General features: G+C 42.8%; 1 protein-coding gene across 5 annotated transcripts; it reads left to right on the top strand.

Moving 5' to 3' along the window:
- Window positions 1-193: 193 nt before the first annotated feature.
- LOC115366133 (catenin delta-1-like) lies at window positions 194-23,358 on the top strand. 5 transcript variants are annotated; one of them, XM_030061396.1, is made up of 22 exons: window positions 194-427; window positions 5,806-5,929; window positions 7,983-8,146; window positions 11,153-11,221; window positions 11,337-11,456; window positions 11,721-11,986; window positions 12,229-12,516; window positions 12,750-12,990; window positions 13,110-13,332; window positions 13,943-14,135; window positions 14,256-14,373; window positions 14,499-14,655; window positions 14,880-14,897; window positions 16,604-16,672; window positions 17,201-17,328; window positions 17,555-17,705; window positions 18,418-18,610; window positions 19,270-19,472; window positions 19,760-19,801; window positions 19,934-20,001; window positions 20,221-20,324; window positions 21,417-23,358. In XM_030061396.1, exons 3-21 carry the CDS (start codon window positions 7,988-7,990, stop codon window positions 20,278-20,280), a joined length of 2,766 nt encoding a protein of 921 aa, XP_029917256.1. In that variant the 5' UTR covers window positions 194-427; window positions 5,806-5,929; window positions 7,983-7,987; the 3' UTR covers window positions 20,281-20,324; window positions 21,417-23,358. The 5 variants fall into 5 exon arrangements, with proteins under 5 accessions (XP_029917256.1, XP_029917259.1, XP_029917260.1 ...); XM_030061399.1 differs by lacking the exon at window positions 7,983-8,146; XM_030061397.1 differs by lacking the exon at window positions 14,880-14,897 and having other exon boundaries at window positions 195-427.
- The last annotated feature ends 664 nt before the right edge of the window (window positions 23,359-24,022 follow it).

Here is a 24,022-nt window from a genome sequence, read left to right as displayed (position 1 = left end):
GGGGAGGAAATGGGAGGGGAGCAGGGGCGGGGGAAAACATACAACATATTCTACTAGTGCACCACGATCACGACCATAGTCTGTATAAGCGTGTTTTTGAATCAGTCGCTGTGTGTTTAACCTGACTCGGAGTACAATCAAGACTAAAGGGAGTCGATTTCCTGTGCATCTGACTGATAACGTCTAGACCAGCGAATGACTGGACGTCTCGCAACTTGTGACACACCTGTATGAGAACAGAGGAATTTGGCTTGCGCCGTATTTACGGTAAACGGCTCGTTGATCCCGCCCTCTCTTTGATAGAAAACTCGGTGATGTTGCCTCGTCTCTAACGAGCTTGACCGAGAACCCAGGAAAGGAGGGGAAAAGACGAAAAAAACATTAAAAGGAATACGGCGGAGAGGGTCGGGGCAAGCTACACGAATATGTAAGTCTTTCCTGAGACATTCACACGGGGTTGGTGTAACGGTACGGGGTTTTACTGATAACTGGTGCACTGCAGCGTTGGCAAGGAGTGGTCACATCGACAGCATATCAGCACGACTTTCCAAAGCTAATCAGCTAGCTAACTAGCGCCGAAGCTAACGGTAACGTTACACACCAAAGACCAAAACCTGGAGTCTCCGTCCTCTTGCCTTTGGTAACTAATGAACCCATATGTTAAACCGAGTACTTTACCATGTTGTTGAGGCAGGTAAAAGAGTGTAAATTAGCCAGGGAAGGCCGCTCAGCTGTGTGTAGTGTTGGTTGCTTTGCTTGGCAGTGGCACGGCAATGCTAACGCTAGCTTGGCTGCTCGCTCTGTTTTCCCTCGGCTAACCTTATATGTAGGTTATTGTGATGCTAGCTAGACAGCTAAAACAGGTCATAAGGCTGCTGAGCAAGCAACCGAGCAAGCCTATCGCGTTGATTTCATCTCGGATGCGCAGTTTTATTTATCGGAGCGGCAGCGTAGACGCTATCCTGGATGTAGCCTAACACTCCATGTGTGAGTCTTTTGTTCGTTGCGAGCCTTTTTTATACCAATGTGTTATCATGGCTTTCTCTGGTCTGTGTTGTCTAGCGATGCTGTGCTGCCAACTCTGCTCATTGCTGCTGCCCTAGATAGCTAGCTTACGTTAGCTAATCAATACACCAAACTGTGATTCTTGTGAGATCAGGGAAATGCCAGCCCAAGTGGTGTAAGAAACTCTTGATCGTTCATCACTGGGCTTGCTGGAAGGCTTTTGTATGAACAGTCAAAATTCATCAGCCGTGCTATTTTATAACGAGGCTGCCGTACAGCACTGAAGTAGACAGTGTTTGCTTCCCCCGTGGACAATTTTTGTGCGTTGACCTAATTAACGTCTCTGTTGTTTCAGTTCGTGTTCTTGGTTCGCACCCCTCAGGGAAATACCTTTTTCTTAACCGGAGAGGACAAGGTGGCAGTTACAGGGTCAGATGAGACGACTGTTGTCTAAAGTAATCACACAGAGTAACTGGAAACCTCTCCACTAGTTTGAGGAGCTGCTGGTTCTCTGAGCTTGTTTGTGTGTTTAGGGGTGGTGGGCTTGGAGTTGTTGTCCGTCAGACAGGCAGGGCTGTCTGTCAGCTTGTGAACCTGTTGGGTGGCTCCTGTGTGAACTCGTTTTGGTCGGGGAAAAAAAGCTGGGTGGGGATAACTGTCATCCTGCGCTGTGAATATGAGCAAACGGGCCGCGTTTTCCCTTGTAACCATTGTTTTCATGCGGGCAAATGTGTAATTCAGTGTCTTTCATGCAGGTCTAAGACTAATCTAATTTCTGTTTATGTACATATTAATCATTGGGTGAGGGATTGTCCTTTAGTTGCTTTTGTTATTCACTCGCATGTGCTGCAGATGTACTTAATAACAGTGTGTGTGAGTGCCAGTACACACGTATCAGCCGTTCCTAGAGACGCCTCTGCCAGTCAGTGTTTGATTGTTGATGCATGCTTCCAGGGCCACCTGCAGTTGTTTGAGTGCGCTTTTGAGGTGTGTGGCCTAATCCACAGTGGGCCTATGCATGTCTGTGTGTATGCGTGCATGTTAACATGTGTGTATGTGTTGGGAGGTAAATGGATTAGTGGAGCTAACGCTTCAAGCCCATTACAAGGCACACTCTGCTCAAACTAATGCCAGTGCCATCACACTGGCTTATCAGCAAACTGCAGTGTCACTTACCTCGAAATCCATAAACAGATGTGCATTGTCACCTTGTGTGATCCTTCAGTGTGTTTTCCAGCTGGTGGCAGGTGTAGGTCTCGATTGCATTGAGCAGAGAGTCATTAAGTTCACAAAGGCTGTATTGTCGGTTACATGTGTGTATGATCGCAGATGTCTTCTGACAGGGTTGAGTGAGTCATGCTGACTGATGGCCCAGAATCAGATGGAACGATGTGACTTGTGGTGTGTCAGGAAGGGATCAGATGTTGGAGAGTTGTGTGGGTGCATGTGTGTTATTGACCTGAAGGCACTCTTGCTTGATATTTTGACAATTTGTTGCTGTTGATTCAGGGAAAGCAGACCGTACCATCTTTTTTTGTTGTTGTTTGTTTGGTTGTTCAGAAACATGCTCACATGTCTTTCTCAGCCTTCATTTCAAAACCATGGTACTTTTGCTGCTGATGGTGTGTTATATTTGTGCGCTTGGCTACACAGATCCTTAATTCTTACAGTGTAGTTGATGAAGGTTTGGGATACGTGGTGTGTGTCTGAGTGTTTTCTCTCTTTCTGTGCTTGAGTTTTGTTTTGCTACTTTTCCGTATTTTTCTCAGATGCACTACCTGGATGTTTTTTTTCCTTCTTTAGAAAAGGGCAGAGAAAGTAGGCTGATTGAACTGGGAAGATTGCTGGAACACTGCCTGGTGTAATTGAACCAAGCAACATTAGCAAAAATGAAAAGTGAAAACCGGATGGTTTGGCTATGCAGAAGTTCATCAGGATTGTTTAGGACTGATATTGCAGAAAAAGGGGAACGGTGAACAGTAGACAGAGAAGAGTATTGGCAAAAGGGGAAGTGGTTTGTGGTCGTATGATCGGCATATTGACTGGAGGGGATTTTCACCGCAAAACAGTCTCTGTTAATGCAAGAAGACAATTATCAGTGGGTGGTTTACCAAACATGTGTCCTATAGGGGAAACAGCTGGGTTTTCTAATGGTTTATTTATCTGTGGTAATGTACTGGTTCGTAGCCCTACTGTCCATTTACTCATCTCTGATGGTGAATCCATAACATCCTGTTTCTCAGGAAGTGGCTAGAAGGGGAAGGGGGACTCGGAATGCAACGGTGGTGTTGTTTTCATTGTTCAACGAAACCCACAGCTGACTTCCGAAAAGGCGTCAAGGCCAAAACTAGCAACTGTTAGAGAGGAGAGGTGGGTGGAGCCCAGGGTGCTGCAGGAGTTGGGCGTGAAGTTGTGCACACAGGGAGTACCCACCCCCCACCATGACACACACACACACACACACACACACAAAATCACAAAATGTGCATGTGGACCGACCCATGCAGAGCCCCAATCTCTCTCGATCTACATCTCTTTTCACACTTGCGCTCCCTTGCACAAACTTCTCATTGTTCCACCAACCTCCCTGGACTGACAGCTGCACATTCCCTCCTCTGGCTGTGGTTGAAAAATACACACAACACACACACACATACACACCTAGAGACACACACAGCATCACATTCCCAAGTATACATGGCCAAGAAATATCAACCACAGTTGATAATCTGTCTTGTATCAATGACAGCAAAGCTCATTACTGAAATAAGATAGCGTGTAGAATGTTAATTATACTCACAGTTACATGGTGTGTTTAAGATAGAGGATGGAGAGTGATATGCTGTTTATGTGGTATCAAATTATGGAATGTTTTTGTATATGGGTCTGTTTTAGTTGGGATCACTGTGACCCTTCAGCTTGCCTTGAAATGCTCCACAGTATGCAGAGAGCACTAAATGATTATGTCCTGCAAAGTTGTTGTTTTTTTTTTTTTTTTTCCTTAGTCAATGAGTGGGTGGGCCGCTGTGGTGTGTTGGCTAGAGACAATGCCTGGAATGCGAGATCTGCTTTTATCTTTAATTCCGCACTCCTTTCCTTATCTGCTTCCCCCTCCTCTCCTTCTCCCTGTCTCCCTCCCCCTTCCTCTATCCCTTTTAGTTGCCTATCTTTCTCCTTGTTTTATATGTTTGCTTGTCCATCTCTGTCTCTCTAGCTTTCTGTAGCGGTCTGTAGTCCTGTGTTGGCTCTGACCATATATGGGCATAATGTTTTACAGGACAGCAGTCTGTGGCTTGCTCAGGTGGGAGGTTATGGCTCCAGGGCACAACAGCAATTATGCAGAGGAGTGTGTGTGTGGTGAGGGGGGGTTGTGATGTCACCAGTATGTGACATCATGACTTCCTACTAATCCTGACCTCAGTTCCTGAAAGATTTTAAGTTTCAGCTAAAAACCCCCTTATCTTGTGAAATACAAAGCCGCTCATCGTTTTCTCATCAGTCCACCTCCTTCCCTCCCCCTTTTCCCACACTGGGCACACCTTAATTCATGAATGTTTCTTTAAGTAAGCAAAGAGGTGTGTGTGTGTGTGTGTGTGTGTGTGTGTGTGTGTGTGTGTGTGTGTGTGTGTGTGTGTGTGTGTGTGTGTGTGTGTGTGTGTGTGTGTGTGTGTGTGTGTGTGCGCGCGCGCGTGTGTGTGTGTGTGTCTCTCTGTCTGAGTCATTAGACAGACAGGAACAGGACACAGCAGTGACATCATCATGAATCTCTCTCCGGCTCTCTCCTAATTTTATCAGGTTTCCGCAGGTGAAACTGTGACTCACTTGCTCACCCTCCTCTCTCCCTCTCTCCTCTCACACTCAATACGCTTCTGTTCTGCTCTTCACCTTAATTGCACTTGTTGGCACTCTACATTTGGCACGCACACCTGCTGCCGTAAGTGCAAATGCAGGTCCTTGTTTGATTCTCTGTCTGCTCATACGGTCCAAATTTTTAGTCAAGTTTGTATGTTCACAAGACAGCGAGACACTGAGAAACCGAGACAGAGGCACAGTGAAATTTGGTCCCCCCTCCTCTGCCTTGTCCAACCGGTCATGCAGGTGCGTGTGTGTGTGTGTGTTGCAACGCTTGGGTACAATAACCTTTAAAGCCAGGACTGCCGAGGAGCCTGGCTGCTGCTGAGGGTTTATCAGGGAATTACACATCGAGTCTCCACTTGTTTGGCTTTGATTTAACAACGCCTCTGTCTCTCTGTGACTACTAGAGCACACCACAAAACCAAGATAAGAGAGACAGAGGGAGGGAGAGAGAGAAAAAAAGGCAGATAAGAAGGGAGACAGCAAGGCAAGTGGAGTGAAAGAGAGTATAAGCAGAGGAAGACGAAGACTAATTAGAGGGGAAAAGCCGAAGAAATAGGGAGAGCTGATGCTGGAGAAGAAACAGAGGAGCTGAGCGGAAGATATTTGCTCTAGATTGGGAAGCTGTTTTTTTCCTCCGTCTTCCCCAGTCTCTCTTTTTCCCTTTATGCTGACAGTGTATGTTCTCTGGCCCAGAAAAAGAGCTGCAGGTTGGTCAGCCTCCCGCAGCTACTAGCTACTGTACGCAGGCCAAGTGTTGAGTAAATATAGGGTGTGTCTGAAGACTGGGGCTGCCATATGTGTCTGTGCCTCAGTGTGTTTGTGTGCTTACAGAGCAAACACAGGCCCTTTGACACATTTGCACGGTATTCTCACTGTCTTGCTGTTTTTCTACAGCAACCACTAAAACATTCTCCTGCTCTCTCCTGGTTATTGTCTTTGCAGTTCATTCCTCCCTCTTTCTGGGCTTGGTGGTTTGGTGACCTTCTACTCATGAGCCCTTGCAACTAGAGCTCAACCTCTGACCTTGGCGTGATCTCTCACCTCTTCTACAGAGCCACGCCCACAGGTGTGTATTTGTGATTGTCTGCCTGAGGACTTGTCCATACTAAGCCGAGCAAATCCAAAACACCCATATTCCATCCAGTAAGACAATAACATTAATTATTGCAGAATATTTTTCCTCAATATAAATATAAAAAGATGTTCAATTAAATTTCAATCCATGTAAAACACAAATCAGAATCAGAATTGCTTTATTGGTCCCTGAGGGGAAATTGGAGAAATTTTTATGGTCAGACTCCCATTAAAGGTCAGTGAAAGAAAAAGCCCCTTACATTGGTGGGAGTAAACAAAGCTAGCCTGTCATATAGCAAGAACACAGAAAGGTCTGGTTGCACACCTGGTCGTGAGTGAGGAGACACACACAGTACACAGGAACTGCACACTGTGCTTATTGGTGATTAAAAGAGATTAGCATCATGCTAATTATTAGCATTCTGGACTGTTCACATTTCACATAAGCAAATATTAGCCTTTAAATTACAATTATTAATATATAATTATTGGATGTATATTGAAATAATTATTGGTATTGACTGAAATAATGCATTTCATCGTGCATCCACACTTAACCGCATTCGTTTTTTCACACCTCTCTTCCTCGGCTTCATCAGTTTATCCCTAAACTCTGATTTCAAAACAAACAAACAAAAAAAAACAACAACTAAAGCCTTGGTTATACTTTTTGCAAATATTTCAGTTTTGCAATTTAATACTTATTCCAAATCAATTCAAAATTCAAGCGACATTAGGTAAAAGAATGCCTTTTTGTTTTGTTAATTATGTTCACAGAAAAATGGAAATCTGAGTATAATTCATGAAAGTTCAAAAATATGGTGAATATGGACGCTGTCTTCCTTGGTATACCCAGTAGAGGAAGATTCAGAGTGGTTCTTTCCTCATGAGAGCAATAATTTCTCCTGAGTTACGCCACAATATTCCAGCTTATAAGACAGATTTTTTTAAGGTCTGACTCCTGTTAAAGGTCAGCGAGAGCAGCAATGCCTTCCATCAGTAGTAAGTAAACAAAGCAAGCCTATCATACTTACGTAATGCAAAATAAAACTTGTTAGAGAGCACAGCTTTCGACAGTTTTTGGATAGAGAATCTCTACATGTAACTGACTGTGCTGTGAGTTTTCTGTTTTCAAAAAGGACATTTGTAATGGACTGTTGGATGTTGAAGGAGAGCCGGCTTAGTGTGGACATGGCCTGAGGCTGTGAGCCCCTCTGCAGTTTGTCTGCACACGTGTTTTTGTTATGTTTTTGTTTTGATGCACGTGTAAATGTCTCCTTGTAAAGACAGGTGTTTGTATGATGATGTTAGCCTTTCTGCAGAATGTACAGAGGTGCAAGTCTGCATGTGAAAACAGGGCTTGTCCTCTAGCTGTGGTACAACAAACAAACATCTGTCAAGCTATATACTGTGCTGCTGATACACAGAATGTTGAATAATTACAAAGACAAGAATAGCTTAACAATTATTTTCACTTTTGAAGAAAAAGAAGAAGAAAAACACGGGTTTTTTTAACCAGTTACTAAAACTGAACTGTATTTTTGTCATTACTGTCAACAGAGGAGAAGTGCATCCAGACAGCGTCGATAGCTTTGTGTTTTTAGCACTTTCTCAGGAAAAGAACACCTCACTTCAAACCCGTTGTCTAGCGTCTTGTATTAGCAATGGCCACAAGCAGCACTTCCTACTAGCATTTGCTTAGCCAGCTAAAAATTACAATTAACATTAGTAATTAGAACTAAAATTTCTGTTGTCGTGCTATATTTGGTGTAGAGTAGAACCTCAAGCAAAGTTTTCAAAAGGACATCCATTAGTATCACTGCCACCAAACAAAATGTCTGTTAGCAGATATCAGATGTGATTAATTTCTCTTGTCAGTTAAACATCAGGTCCATAAATTCCTCCTTCAGTTGGTTTGATTTTATGTGGACGTGCCTATAGCTGTGAGTGTGTGTGTGCGTGCGTGTGTGTGTGCGTGCGTGTGTGTGTTTGTGTTTGTGTGTGTGTGTGTGTAACGCCCCCTCTCTCCACTTGGGGCCGTGTAGTGTGTATGGAGCAGTGTGAGAGTGCAGCGGCTCTGCTGGAGTCGGTCAGGGAGCAGGAGGTGCAGTTTGAACAGCTGACCCGGGCGCTGGAGGAGGAGAGGAGGAGAGTTGGCCTCCCTGCCACCAGCCCCTCGGCCCTGGGTCGCCCCCTCCCTCACACACAGGTAATCCCTGGCATCCCCGTCGAAAGTCTCTCATAGGCGTCTGCAGTCACCCATCCTGTGCCTCAGCATCACCCAGCTAATGCCGTCCATGCCTCAGTGTCCCATCCAGAAATACTTACGCACACACACACACACACACACACACACACACACAGCTGTCATCCATCATTCTCTCAATCCACTCCTCCTTTCCAGTGAATTCAGTGGAAATTTTCTCCCTCATGACACCCATCCCTCTGCCATTGCACTCATTCATCACTCCGCTCCTCCTCACCTCTGCCCAGCCTCCTCCCCAACAGTGCTCAGTGTGTGTGTGTGTGTGTGTGTGTGTGCGCGTGCCTGTTTGTGCCTGGATTTATTTCTTGTGTGTCCATATCTCTTTCAGTTCTCATCCAGAAACACATCGGTTTGTTTCTGAACATAGTTTTCACCACTTTTAAACATGTCATGAGATCTATGGTCATCATAACATTCTTTATGCATACCTTCACTGACTCACCGGATGCACACACACACACACACATACACACACACACACACAAAGTCAACTCACCATTACCACCTCAGCATACCTTTTGTCAGCCCCTGTCATGGCATCCCAGTTATTTTCTTCTTTGTCGCAGCATGTCGTGTTATGGAATGAGGTCATCTGTCTTGCATGTGTGTCATAGCCCTGCATCCACCCCGTAAACATTGATATCTTCACTAAATGTAAAGGATTTTGTTTTTGCTGTGATACTAATGTCAAGGTTTCCTTTGCATGCTAGTCCCTTTTTGTATGTTGAATCCACCTACAATATAGCATGCTCTACAGTTAAGTGATTATATTCTTATTTTTGTAATTCTCCTGCCAAATTATTTCAGTTACATAGCCTATGTTTATTTACCATGATGTAGCTGAATGCTTTATCCATCTAGAGGTAAAGCTAAAATTATGTTGGCGTTAAAAGATCAGCTTACTTGTCTGAGGGTTTTAAGATTGCCTCTGTGCTGGTTTGTTTACAGAGCAGGGATATTTGGTTAGACAAGGCCCTGCTGTCACCTCCTTGTCTAGTTTTACTGTCTCCACAAAATGTCTTGTGACTATCACTACACCGCAAGCTAAGCCAAATCCAAATGTCCACCCTCTGGATTTGGGGACTGAGACCTTGCGGAGTTCAGTTGTACATATTGTGATGTGTTCACTGTCATCACGTCTAGTCTGCGAGGCTGTGAAACAGCAAGGCTATAAAAAACACTAATAGACAGGCCTCAAGTCCAGAAATCTTTGTAAATAAGGACTGGACTATGACTAAATAAATTGTATTACTTGCATCGGAAGACCTTCTCTTGTGTGTGTGTGTGTTTTTTTTTTTTTTTTTTTTTTTTTTTTTTCTTTCATTTTCTTAACCAATATATTTGGCATTACATTGCATAGCTTGTAGAAGGTAGGCTGCAATAATAAAATGCATTCTGATCACCTCTACTATACTTCTACAAATTTGTGTATCATAATGTGGTCGAATATTATTTTTGGGCTATATGATTCATTTAACGTTTTAATACAGGAATTGTTTGACAAATTCATAATATGTTCATGTTGGTTTTTTTTTTTTTTGTTTGTTTTGTTTTTTCGGCAGTTGGAAAAACTGTCGTGTCAGTATTGCAGTTAATTGTGGGTAATTGAATCAGTGAAGTCTGAAGTCCGCACCCCAAGTGGGCTCTCTGAAAATTTGCAGAAAGTTCATTTGAGGCCCCTTGTGGATTGAATAAATTGTGGATTAGGAAAGCCCTTAGCACTCACAGACTTTTCAGGCACATGCTACAAAGTCCACGAGTCTGCAAGTACGTTGAACTCTGGTCATTTGGATTCAGCCTTAGGCTCAGCTGATTGTAAACAGGGCCGACATGTGCCTAGCTTATGCCTAGGACGCGCCCAAGATGATCTCCAAAGGCGCCCCTCGCAGATTATTTAAAGGTTATAGGGTCCCCCTATGTCACCGGCCCTGACTGTAGACTTAGTGGAGGACATTGTAAAGGCAGCTCCTATAGAGGACCATTCAAAATTTGTCCTCTAAATATTTTTTCCCCCCCAAGGGCTTCCTGACACTGAGATTCTATGTTTCGGCTATGTGAGTCTGTTTTGTTTAGATATTCAATTGGCCTAATTTACGTGGCTAAATGATTAAAGGTTAACAGACCAGTAAAATTGTTAATTTGTTACGTTTGATAACCACTTTCCTGTTGAGTAGCATTTGTTGACCTTGGGCCAGCTGTTGATGTTTTATCTGTTTATTATGTAATAAAAACTTGGCTGCTCCATACTGTTCCAAAAGCATGACAGAAGTGTGTTAATGTGTTACAAGAGCAGCCACAGGTCTTATAAAACTAGTGACGTGCTTGTTTTGAATGACAGCAATGCTCCCTTGTGGACATAATGTGCATTGCGAAAAGTCACAGTAACGCTTATATGGTTTTTGATCGCTTCATAATCTTGAGTTTATTGAATTATGTAGTAGTGCCATCTTTCTGTAACACGGACTGATTTTGCATGGTGGAATAGTTGCTAAAATATTTTTTCCACACTTCAAAAATTATATGGCCCTGTGTGGTTCAGCTTGAGGCTAGTGCTAATAATTGATACATTCATATTACATGAAGCAAGTGATAATTAACAGTGTCCAAAGTTATACAGAGTGACGGTCATTGATTGTCTGACAGATTGCAGAAGGAGGAAGTAGGGTGCGAGGATGAATGGCTGCGTTCCAAAATGTCCTTCCTCATGTCTGGCAGTGATTCACAGACCATAAATATGCAGGGATGGTTTGGTCAGCGCTGAATGTGCTTTAGCAGCAGTAATGTTATCTGGGGGAGGGCTGTAAGAGGACAGACTAGACTGCTTACTGGAATTCCAGTCAGTCTCCTTTTTTATATATGAGGTTTCAGTAAAATTGCTGGTGGCATGTATACAGTTTCAGTTCATATGTTTATATTATGTTGTTAACAGTTCTCTCTCTCCCACACCAGAACGGGCGTTTAGGGGATGCAGACATAGAACGACTGAAACTGACAGACAGATACATAAACGGGACACAAGTGAGTGTCTGTGTGTGTTTCATCATGAAACTTTAATAACTTGAATCATTTTCAAACAGTAATGGTGGCTTGTTTATATAAAAAAGTAATTGGATGGTGAATGTGCGTTCTACAGTACAGGATGGTGGACCCTGCACACGGCGTTTTAGATGAGAGCTACACACCAGAGGACGACTCACAGGAAGCACACTCAGTCTTCTCTGATGAGGGAACCACGCGACGGTCAGACAATGGGGTAAGGAGATGGGATGCGCACCAGTTAAAAGATTAACAGACTTCTTTTTGAAGTCTGCTTGAGAAGATTTTTTTTATTATTTGTATTCAGACAATTCAGACAAAGTAGAAAGTTGGACACACAGGCAAAAGCTGTGGTATGATTGCGTCTAAAACCAGCAGGGGCGTACATGTGGCTCCAAAACAAGGAAACTTATCCACTCAACTGTCTTGTGTCACAAATGTTATTGAAATGAAAGCATTCCTCTCTTATCTTTTCCATCAGATGAAGAAACCAATTGCCTCACGCACAGTCCTGCCCCCTGATTCTGTGTCTATTGACGGAGGCTTGTCGATGTCTGGCATGGGTGGGTACAGTGCCACATTGGACCGTCCCTACAGGCAAGGAGGAGCAGGAGACTACCCCACTGCCACAGTGCCCAGAAACTACCACTATGGCCCTGCTGGGGGTTATGACGACTACCGGGGAGGCCCACCACTGGAGCCGTATGCTAGCCTGAGCAGAGGCACACGTATAGACGACCGCTACAGGTACAGGATCCCTGGATTGACTGAAAAGAACTTGTATCTGGACACATTTTGTTGTTATTTGAATTTAGTTCTGGTTCCCAAATCTAGAGATGTTATCTTAAGTGTTATGCACCATTATGAACAAAAGACATTCATTGTTTTCAATTCATTGAAAATCAAGTGTTCACATATTCCCTATTACTAAAAATTGAATCTCTGTTCTTGCATCCTTAACCCTTGATAATTTTCCTCTTCCTTCCCAGGCCAGTTGACGGCTACAGGACCCTGGATTCTGGTTACCGAGCTCCAAGCCGCCAGCAGTTAGACCCATATGCAGCGCAGCCTCAGGTGGCCCGTGGGATGAGGGCCATGGGCTCAGCCATGGAAATGCGATATGGCCATGGCCACTACGGACTGGAGGATGACCAGCGTAGTCTGGGATATGATGATGTAGACTATGGCATGGGACCTCCACCAATGCACCCTGGGGGCTATGGTACCATGCCACGTTTGGGACCTGGCCCTGGGGGTATGGACAGACGTAGACTGAGGTAAAATTTAAAACAGGTTTAGAACAACTCTTTAAGAAGTACTTTTTTTTCTCAGATATTTCAAAGACTTTCAGTTTACCATTTTTTGCCAGAGTTGCTTAGTCAGATTTGGTAATACCTCTCCTGGGGTCTTAATTCTTAACTGCTGTCATGGACAGGCAGTGCTCACTAACATCCTAGTTCTTATTTCCTTATATTAATACCCACATATCTACCTCCTTAACAATATGTAGGAGCTGTGAGGACACTTTGGATGGTGACATGGGGGGAGTTGACCCATACACCTGGGGTGTTCCCATGACAATGGAAAGGGGAAGCATGGCTTCATTGGACAGCACACTGAGGAAGGCCCCTCCCACATCCTGGAGACAACCAGAGCTGCCAGAGGTGATCGCCATGTTGAACTACCGTCTGGACCCTGTCAAGACCAATGCTGCCGCCTTCCTGCAGCACCTCACCTTCAAAAATGATAAGGTAAAACACTCAGACACATAAGGATAAGACTGAAACACATGATATTCTCACTTCACAATTTTCTGTTGCTGTATGCTGCTCACTTTAAAGTTTGCTGTTTCCTAATTGTGTGTGTCAAGGTGAAGTCAGAAGTGCGTCGCCTGAAGGGCATCCCATCCTTGGTGTCCCTGCTGGACCATCCGAAGAAGGAAGTGCACCACTCGGCCTGTGGAGCATTAAAGAACATCTCTTTCGGACGAGACCCAGACAACAAGATTGCCATCAAGAACTGTGATGGAGTGCCAGCTCTGGTCAGGTTACTGAGGAAAACCCACGACCAGGACCTCACTGATACCATCACAGGTAAGGCAGCTCAAATGGTGCTTGTACATGTCAGTATGATATCCCTAGTTTTGTAGACTAGAGCTAAAAAGCTAGACATTTTTTGAAACTGTTAAAGGATGTAGCCTGATCTCACTTCTTACCGGTATTTCAGAGTTTGAACACCCACCTATCATGATATATTCTTAGAAACACATACCTTGCTAAAATAATAGTGAGGACACATTTTTTAAAAGTGGAAAGTAGCTTTGATGCTTGCATTTCTGGTCACTTTGTTGCATGCCAAGTCAGAGGTTTTTGGATTTATGTGCTCCTGCAAGAGCAGAACACTCATGTTCATATTTTGACTCCACCAGCAGTTCTCACACAACACCACATTTTGCCTCACAGTTTTCCTTACAGAAAAATGAATCTTGGAATTTGCAAGAAATGATTCAGTCAAATGAGGCATGAGCTCACTCGACAGCTGCAGTGGAAAAACTGAATATACAAAGTGGATTTCAAGAGCAAAAACAATGGGAAAGATCAAATCCAAGAACTGGTCTTTTGAGCTCAGTGAGGGTCTTACCATCTGTTCTTTTTGCAACGCATATCACCGTTACACATGCGATGACTTATTGTATTGTTCCAGGCACTTTGTGGAACCTCTCCTCCCACGACTCGGTAAAGATGGAGATTGTGGACCATGCACTACATGCCCTTGCTGATGAAGTGATGGTGCCCCACTCTGGCTGGGAGCGAGGGAGTGATGGAGCTGAGGAAAGCTGCAAACCACGCCACCTGGAGTGGGAGACTGCCCTGACCAACACCGCTGGCTGCCTTAGGTAATTGAGTGATGGATGGGTGGATGGAAAGAAGAGTCATGGAAGTGGACATTTAATTTTGAGAAGAGAGATATAAAAAAACACGCTCTTTTGTATTTAACTTGTCCGTCCCTCCAACAGAAATGTGAGTTCAGAACGCAGCGAGGCCAGGCGGAAGCTCAGAGAATGCACGGGATTGGTAGATTCACTCATGTACATCGTCCAGTCACAGATTAACCGCAAAGATGTGGATAATAAGGTAACAGCTAATTGTGGAATTTTATCTTGAGCTACTTGAACCATCTCGCTAGATCAGTGCATCTGTCCTCGTCCATCTCCCTCTTTGACACTTCCCTCTTGTTCCCTTTTCTCGTCTCCCTGCAGTTGGTGGAAAACAGCGTCTGCCTATTGAGGAATCTCTCCTACCACGTTCACCGTGAAGTCCCTGGCAGTGAGCGCTATGCAGAGGCCACACCCCTCAACCAGGGCCCTGCCCCTGCCTCTAACAAAGGCGGCTGCTTTGGCTCTCGAAAGGGCAAAGGTTGGTATTAGGCTGCCATCGAGGGTTCAGAGGTCACTGGGTGTATGATTTGCTACTGAAGGGTGGAAGGTTTCTGGTGGGTTTGAGCCTGCTGGTGTTGGGGCCACCTGGTGCTATTTTTCACCTTCTACCACTCTTTCCCTCCTTTCTTTCTTTTCCCTTTTTTTCCTCCCAAACTCCCTCCCTGCGCTTTACTTCTTCCTTTTTCTTCCCTCTGTGTTTAGATGAGTGGTTTGCCAAAGGTAAGATTCTCCTTGTTGTTCTAGTTCACTTTACACTCTGACGCATTCCAACTTGACCACTCGCCGTCTATCATCTACTGACTTACTAACACGGAATAATAATTGGACATCATTGGATAAAAATGGATGTCTAATGCTGATAAATTCACGTCCAGTTCACAGGCATGGTCACCTGAAGTCAGGAGCGAATGAGGTTGCATGCTCACACTGCTTGTGCCACCAGCTGCATGGTCACATTTTATAGAACATTGACAGTGTACCAGAACCCAGGACTGAGGAGGTTTGAATGCACTCCTTAGCCGACTCCATTCCACCTACAGGGAGGTCCAAATGTCTGAGTCCACTACCAACAACTGTTGTGTTTCATCATTTATCAAAAACCAATAGAAACATTTAGTCAGTTTTATATTTCTCAAACAACATTACATAAAGTTTCAATAATATGTCCCAAAAATCAGGTTTCTGCAGAATTTCAAAATTTGCATTATTCCAGAGCATCCCAGATTGTCTTGTGATGTTACGGTGTGTTTTGCCTTCTGTTGTCAAAGTTGTTCAGTTGGCCTGAGGTCTGGTGACTGTAAGTCAGCGCTCCTTGATCTTTCTTTGGCCTCAGATAGGCGTGGCTCCGCTTTGAAACATGTTTAGGTTCCTTCTCCTACTGGAAAATGAAACATCCTCCTCACAATTTTAAGCCAGTGGGGAGGGCATGCCTTTGCAGAATAGAGTGGTAGTTCTTTTTTGTCAATGTGTATATGATCCTTTTCAAATCACTGGAAATACCCCCTCACCTGAATATTTCCACCACATCTGACCGTAGGTTTTATGCACTGTTGGATTAACCTGCCATGCGGCCATCTCCTCACAGGAGCTCTCCAGTTGAAATCATAAACTTCAAATTTAAATACATCTGTAAACAAGATTTTGTCCCAGTCGACCAGTGAAGTTTTGGTATTGTGTCCCATGCTAAACATTCATGCTTGTTTTGTCATTGAAGAATTTCTTTTGGAAACTGCGGCCACCAGAGTCTCCCAGTCGTCTTTCGACTGTCCCCTGACTTAGTGGAGTTGGGTGGTCTTCGTTCGTTTGGCTTTGTATCTTGGATGCAGATGCAGTTCTGTCTCGTAAAGATGTTTGCTTGATATACTGGTCCTCAGACTGTTCGGTCTCTTTAGCTCTGCCTGGTGGTGTTATGGACGAAAATCAAAATCTCTGCTGTACTGCCCCCATTGGATCTTTAAATTTAGCTGCAGTTGGATTCTGAGAAAGTTTTTCAGCACTCAGAACAATTTGCCTCTGAACTGATTCACTGTGTTCTTTTGATATCGGTATAAACAACTGGAAAACATTCAACAGAAGTCTTTTTTCAAAAAATCAATCTGTCTTATCAAAAATAACTTGGGTTCAGACTAATTTAGTCAGTGTCTTATTGTTCATATGGTACAGATCTGCACACATGTACAAATACTTGTTTCATATAAGTCTTTATCAGAGATCTCAAAAAAAGTAATAGTCCTAAATTTATTGATTATGAATTGACTGTATAAAAACTATATAATTTTTCCAATTAATTAATTAATTAATTTCTTACTTATTTCTTTATTTGATAAATGATGAAATCAGTAGTGGACTGACTTTGACCTTTGGAGCCTGTTGCATGTTTTTAATTTTTCTACTCAGCCTTTTTGTTTCTATTCAACCGCTTGCAGGAAAGAAAGATGTAGATGATGGCAGTGCCGACCAAGTTGACATTCCAAAGAGGACAACACCTGCCAAAGGTATGTGTGGCTCGCTTTGGCTGTAAGCCAGTAATCACAGGGCAGCCTACAAGCCACCACTCTTACAAATCCCCTCCTGTCACGTCCTGTGTAACACTTTGTATGCCATCATCACTTTGTTTTTAATCCTGTGCACCCCTATCTAAATGAAGAGATGTGACTCAGTGAGTTAGCAGGACTGACCTGTTCAAGGAAATAGATAAAGATATGAAGTTAAGCATACAATCTCAGGATTTCATTCAAGTGATTTGTGCCCTTTCAAACTCTGAACAAGGTCTTATTTCCTCTAAGTGGAATTATTTGTTTTATTTGTTGTAAAATGAGACCATTAAAATAAACAGTAGTGGACCACTGGTTGTTTCAGTTACATAGATTACTTAGTGGAGTCTTGCCTTAATACTAAAATTCTCACAATGCCTGGCTCAAGGAGAAGAAATATTTCATTTTGTTTAGTTCTTACGCTGCATTCCTGTCCAGCTTAAATGGTGCAGTCTGTAAAATGACACCACCATGTGTCCTGTGTCTCAGGCTATGAGCTGCTGTTCCAGCCGGAGGTGGTTCGTGTTTACACCTCCCTGCTCAGAGAGAGCCAGAACCCCTCGGTGCTGGAGGCTGCCGCCGGCGCCATCCAGAACCTGTGTGCCGGCCGATGGACTGTAAGTGCTCTATTTACCCAGGACACTGTCACTGACAAGCTGTCACTTATAATGTTCTCAGGAGAAGTCTGTCTTAATCTAAATCTGAACATTAATCCCCAGTATTTTGTATCTGTTGGTGTAAAGGGATACTTTTTATGTCTGCTGAGTCAGCTGTGATAAAGTCTGTCATTGTTTTGTGAAGTTGCGGAATGTAACAGGACGTCTCTCCCTCCTTCTTCCCCAGTATGGTCGGTATATCCGGGCTACCGTGCGTCTGGAGAAGGGACTTCCCATGATGGCGGAGCTGCTGGCCCACGGCAACGACCGTGTAGTTCGGGCCATGTCGGGAGCCTTGAGGAACCTCGCCATTGACAACCGCAACCGAGAACTGCTCGGTAAGATTGTGTGTTGCTGAATGTATCTGCAGATCTTGTGACGTCACCATGGTTGGACTTATTCACACCAGTGGTTATTTAACGGATGCACTTATTAAAAGTTATTACAAGTCAATCACTGTACTTTTCACTGGTCTTCAGATGAAATCCATTAGTCATCGCAACTTTTTCAGAATGATGCTGCCTGAATCCACAAAGAATCCACACACCACTCCCTTTATCAAAGCACTACACTGGCTCCCAGACAGATTCAGAATAGAATAAAAGTTTTTAATTATTTTCAACTGAACAGTGATCTTGCCACTACATTGCTTCTGAGGGCATCTGAAATGTAGAATCATTTAACACCTTTTTAACTATTTAACTCACCTTTTTAGATTAAATGTTATGTAATAGCCATTTTATGTTTTATTTAGTATTATTTCACTTTATTCATATTTTTTCTTTCTTTCAAGTTCTACTTTTAACATGTTTTCACATAAATATGCACTTTTTTCTGATTATATTCTTACTTTCTTTATTCTGTAAAGTGCACTGAATTGCATGCCTCTATTAAATATGCTATATGAATAAATTATTATGATAAAATTCTCTGATTTGAATTCTCTCAAATAATTTATGGAAAGCTAAAAATGTACAGCAAAGAGGACATTATAGCTACCAACATCTTTCCAGGTACAGTGTACTTACCTCTGTGTTTTTACCTCTGTAGGTAAGCATGCGGTGCCCCACCTGGTGGCCGACCTGCCGGGGGGCCAGAGCCAGTCTGGGCGTGCTCTGTCAGAAGAGACCGTTGTGTCCGTGTTGAGCACGCTCGCTGAGGTGCTCGGCAACAGCCTGGAGGCGGCAAAGACCCTCCGAGCCTCGCAAGGCATTGAGAGGCTGGTGCTCATCAACAAGGATGGGTAAGTAAGCCGGTAAGAGTGTGTGCATGTGTTGAATTGAGGTAAGAATGAGAGCAAAATGGTGGTGTCAGTGTTTTCTTTTGGACTAGAATATTCCCCCAGTGCATTTGCATATTTTATCAATTCATGTGAGTGTGATCTCAGCTCTCTGGCTTCCCACTTAATCTGCTGGTTTCCTCACTTTTGTAGAGAATGCAGCAACATTAGACTGCTGAGTTTGCTATTTAATGTTATCAAACTGAGCTGTGGCCAAAAATAGCTCATTGCATATTAAAAATGCATTAGCACCCTTTGTGCAAGAATGTGCCCCATTATAAAACACCAGAGTATGTTGTCGTTATCACAAAGGTTTAGATTTTTATGATAATATATCAGCAGTCCTTACAAAGTAATTGTTTTATGTCCAAAAATGTCATCAAAACATATTTCAGCACAAAGTTTAAAATCTTCTGAAAAAAATCAAAGCTAAAATGTGAATACTACATGTAGCAATACAAGTTTTCCATCTGTGTGTTAACTAAATATTTCTCATTCAAGAACTGACTTGAGTTGTATTACACACAATGATGAAGTTGTGTTTACCACACAATGATGAAGTTCCACAGCACTCAGGCAAGTGTTCGAATCTGACTTATTCCCTGCCTTTATTTGTCGAGCAGTAAGCGTTCAGACCGGGAGGTGCGGGGCGCAGGCCAGGTGCTGCAGCTGGTTTGGGGCCACAAGGAGCTGCGTCGCCCGCTGGAGAAAGACGGCTGGAAGAAGACGGACTTCATGGTCAACCTGAACCCCAGCACCACCAACGGCCCCAGCAGCCGAGCCAACGGCACGTATGAGGACAGCACCCTACCACTGCTGGACAGAGGTGAGTGCAGGAGAAATGAGTCATGGTTAATAAGATAATTTGTCAAAAAAAATAATGTTGAAATACAGCATATTTCACAGACGATGCAAACAGTCCCTTGTAAAAAATATTGCCCTTACGTCAGTAAAGGTGAATTGTCAGAGGTGAATGATTTATTTCACTATGCACTGTGCTCGTTCACAAACTATTCTGTGTTCTTCACCTGAAACTATCATGTGGCTCTGTACCCAGACTTCATTGTATGTATGTGTATGTTTTTGACCGGTGTCTTTCTTGTTTCATTATAGGGGAGAAGAGGGACATGATTCCACTAAATGACCTAGGCCCTGGTTAGTACATACATACAGTTTGTTGTTTTTTTTTAATGAGGGTAAATTAATAGGACTTGAACGCAGTCATTGGGCCTTTTTTTAAGACAACATATGTGATGACTTTAGTAATTCCCTGTCTTTTTCTCTCAGAAGGCTACTCTACACTGGACCAGAGGGAGAGGAGACACACTCTGGATGACACCACAGACACTTTACCGGTACATCTATCTATGAATTCACATGCACATTCACAATTTGGGATTGCTGACTGAACTCGTACTAACCCTCCATCTCCTGCACTGCTTTGATAATTCCTCACTTTTGCCTGTCCATCGGCAGCCTTTGAAGCCTCACAGATACTGACAGTTTTCTCTTGTCACTCTCACTACCTCTCCCTTCTCTCTCTCTTTCTCTGTTTCTCTCTGGTTGTCTCTCAGCGAGGGGTGTATGGGGGCAGAAAGGGCTCCCTGCCCCTCTTGGACTCCTACGATGGTTAGCCCTCCCCACTCCCCTCTACCCCCTGTCTGCATGTAACAGCATGGTATGTCCAACTGACCTCTCGTCCTGCATGGACTCTATGCAGCGCTTCTCCTTTGTCCTTTATGACTTCGAACCCTCAGTGGATCTTGGTCTATGTCTAATGTGGTGTACCAAACACTGGTTGAGGTCCTCTGGTACCGACACTGAAATATGACGCCCTAATGTGATGTGTATATGCTGGTATAGTATGCTGCAAGGTTCTTTTGTGCACTGTTCTCCATACAGTGTATGCCCATAGAGATGAACCCCTGGATAATCATAAAGTTTTGAACCGTAAAGGATGATATCGTTGTGCATGTGCACTAGTGTTGTCATGATAACCAGAACATTGATTTGATAGGGCCGCCCCTCATCGTACACCTTCCGCACCCAACCGAGAAGACTCGAGCATTTTCTCCTTTTTTTTTTTCATTTATTTATGTATTTTTTAAAACAATTTGCAGAGCAACACAACAACAAAATGGATTAAATGTGGCTCCTTTCTGCACCTTGATCATCGCAGGGATAAATTGCAACAGACAGAACGAGCGACACACTGATGCCTGTTGTATTTCTATAACATTTCTGTAGTAATTCTGCAGTGCTGTGACTGTTGAAAATGTGTCTTTTGTTGCTGTGAAGACCAAACATGCCTGTGTGCTGTCTCATTAGTCTGATAAAGCTTCATGGTGATTCAAATTGGCCCGCGTTTAAAATTTTTATGCAGCTGGATTAGGTTTTAAATGCTTAGATATGTTGCAACACTCTGTTGCTTTTGATTATGAGTGATTATAATTGAATTTTGTGCCAACTTGGAAAGCCTAGACTTGGAAATTTTGGCCAATTGCAAATTTTGTTTTATTGAAATTTGAACCTGCTGCAATACCACAGCAAAAGAGGAAAGACATTAAGCAATGTCTCAGAACAACTGTTGATGTTTTGCTAAGTGACTTGACTTGAACACCTTTGTAGCGTTGGTTATCGTTACAGCGCTAGTGTGCAGCGCGCCATACTTATACCACAGACTCTTTGTGTTGTCTTTATGTTTATTGTCTCTGTTTTTTGTCTTTTATTTTTCCTCCTGTTATTGACACACTGTGCTCTCGTCTTGCAGAAAAACTGATCGTGTGCATCACCCAGAGCGGGCCTTCCCTGCCCTACCACTGCTACTGAGGAGACCAGAGATGATGCACAGACTCTCTCTCTCTCTCTCCTTCTCGTCTCTTCTCCCTCTTTCTCTCTCTCTTTCTCCTCCATTCACAAGAACAAAACGGGATTAGAAGATGAGGGTTGGCATCCAAAGAAAGTGAATGTGTTGCAGTCATAAATGATAAGACAACACACACATACGCATCTACAAACGCATCTTTTTGCAAATTCATTGTAGCATCTGAAGTATATTCCTTTTTTAAAATTTTTAAATTATAATTCTTCTCTAAAGGCAATCACCTTCGTTGACAATCATCAGTTATTTTTCTCGGTGTTGTCATCCTGCTTATTTTGCAATTGTCCACATTTTGGTAAATTTTTGTCACGGTTAAACATGTTGCTGCCAACATCTGGATCCTACCATGAGTTTGTATGTAGAAATCTCTGTAGGGTATATACTGTATATAAAAAGAAAATGGGATGACTGCATTTTTTTTTTTTTTATGTTTTGGTTCCTTAATTTAAATCATCCCTGTACTTGGGATTGGTGTGATGGGAGGCTGGAGGCCGGCCGGTGGACCCGACGGGACACGGCCGCCCTGTAGATTCAGAATGTTTGTTTATATAGGAGTTATTTTCATGTCTCTAGAGTTATTTTTTTCTCGGTTGGGCTATGGGCACAGACGTAGACAAGACAGGTGTGTGTGTATATTTGCCATACAGTGAACCTGTGGTCATGTATGAGGGGGGGAAAAATGAATATGGACCTCGGAGTGAATGAGTGTGTGTGTGCGCACGGGATTGTGTGTTAAGAACCGGACCCATAAAACCACACTTTTCTTTTTGCTTTTTTTTTTCTTTGTAAACAATTTGTATTATACATTTTTTTTCCTACTCCTGTGACAAACCTTTTCTTTTTATTTGTTAGTTATCATGTACGAGCTGCCTCTCTCTGTGTTTGATACTTTAATTTCCAACATTTTTTTTCCTCCCCCTGAGTGACAGGAATGATAATTGAGCTGCTGTTTAACTCTCCTTTGTCTGGGTTATGTTTTTAACTAGCCCTCAAGACACTCCCATGAGTGGATATGGATATTGACTGTGTGCTTATATGTACAAACACTTCAAAGTTGATACTGACCTGAGAGCGCCGCGATTCTGGGAAATCTAAACCACTACATAAGAAAAACAAAGCGTTCGTGGCTGCACCTGTAGTAGAACCACACTAGAGACGGCCTGCACACGGGTTTGGCCGTCATACTTCATTAAGGACTCAGCATTATCCTGTGGAATCGGCATCTATTTACTTCCATTTTCCTAAGCAATGCTGAAAATTCCCTGTAAGAGTTTTGTTGTTTTTAGGAAAAAGAACAGTCACTACTCTGTCTTACTGCATTGTAGCCTATCATGTGTACATTGGGATTTGTTTTGTGCAATTTTTATAATGAAGACACTTACATTTGGGAGGCCTCTTCACTTGACAGACAGGGAGAGATGCTGATGTGACTTGCAGAAAGGGGAGCAAAAAGCACATACTGGCATATATGATCCATTTGTTTTTCCTCTGTACTTTTTTTTCCATTTTATTGTCTGGTCTGTTTGTTACTTTACTTGGGGATTGGTATGTGTGGGAGTGGTGGGTGAGACCATTATGCAGTCTGTTCTACTTTTTAGTCCCAGTTTTACCGTTCATTTGTTTTAATGGCAAAAGAGACCAATCATCTTTGCTTTTTTTTTTTTTTTTTTTAACTCTTCACACACATAGTATATCTGTAATATTGCCTATCCATGTACAATTATGATGTACCATTCATACCTGCCTTGGCTCTGAAAAGTTGCTTTTTTTCAGTAAAAGTATGTAACTGGCAATACTGTTTTTATAAATAAAGAGCTTTTCTTAGACAAGATTTGACATCTGCTCTGAGTTTGAGTGCACAGGCTGTGTGATTGATGGGATTCTTTGTGCGTCTGCGTGTGTGTGGTCATGTGAGGAAGGATTGCTGTATCATGGATAAACACATCTAATTAAAGAGATGCGTGCAATCTGAGTAACTTGAGTCCCCCTCCCCTCCTTCAAGCAAATGGCACACAAACTTCACAATTTGATAAATGTTCCCAAACAGCGAGTACGGCCCATTAAGCTTTTTTGATGCACCAGTTGGACGTTTGAGTAGCTTTTTAATTGCTTACACCAAACAAATATCAGCTTACCAATATATCATGCTGCTATATTTTATCTGTGTGTCCATGTCTTGCTTCTCAAGTATGACACATGATTCTCTTAACGAGATTTTTACAAGTGACAGCATCTCCCTCATCTTATATTGGATTTCCACTCTTCCTCTTCTTTATTTTGTTTACCCAAATATGTTAATTGAAAAACATGTTCTCTGGTAGCAATATATATATGTATATTTTTATTTTTGGAACAGTAATGTTCAAATTTATTGATGTATTTATTAAGATACTACATCTTGACAAAAATATCGGCTATCAAGATTCAATTACTCCCTTAAATGAAAAATACTTTTATATTGCATTACAGTGTCACATATTCTCTATCTACAGTTT

Source organism: Myripristis murdjan, chromosome 10 (assembly GCF_902150065.1).
Source record: "Myripristis murdjan chromosome 10, fMyrMur1.1, whole genome shotgun sequence".
Taxonomy (NCBI): domain Eukaryota; kingdom Metazoa; phylum Chordata; class Actinopteri; order Holocentriformes; family Holocentridae; genus Myripristis; species Myripristis murdjan.
The sequence above is the reverse complement of the archived record's forward strand: the minus strand, read 5'-3'. Positions and strand labels throughout refer to the sequence as shown.

Excerpts from the sequence above, each read along its gene's own strand:
- LOC115366133 (XM_030061396.1), top strand. The coding sequence starts at position 7,988 with ATGGAGCAGTGTGAGAGTGCAGCGGCTCTGCTGGAGTCGGTCAGGGAG. Across the intron at positions 8,147-11,152 it reads GCCCCCTCCCTCACACACAG|AACGGGCGTTTAGGGGATGC; the intron begins GTAATCCCTGGC and ends CTCCCACACCAG. Across the intron at positions 11,987-12,228 it reads CGTATAGACGACCGCTACAG|GCCAGTTGACGGCTACAGGA; the intron begins GTACAGGATCCC and ends CTTCCTTCCCAG.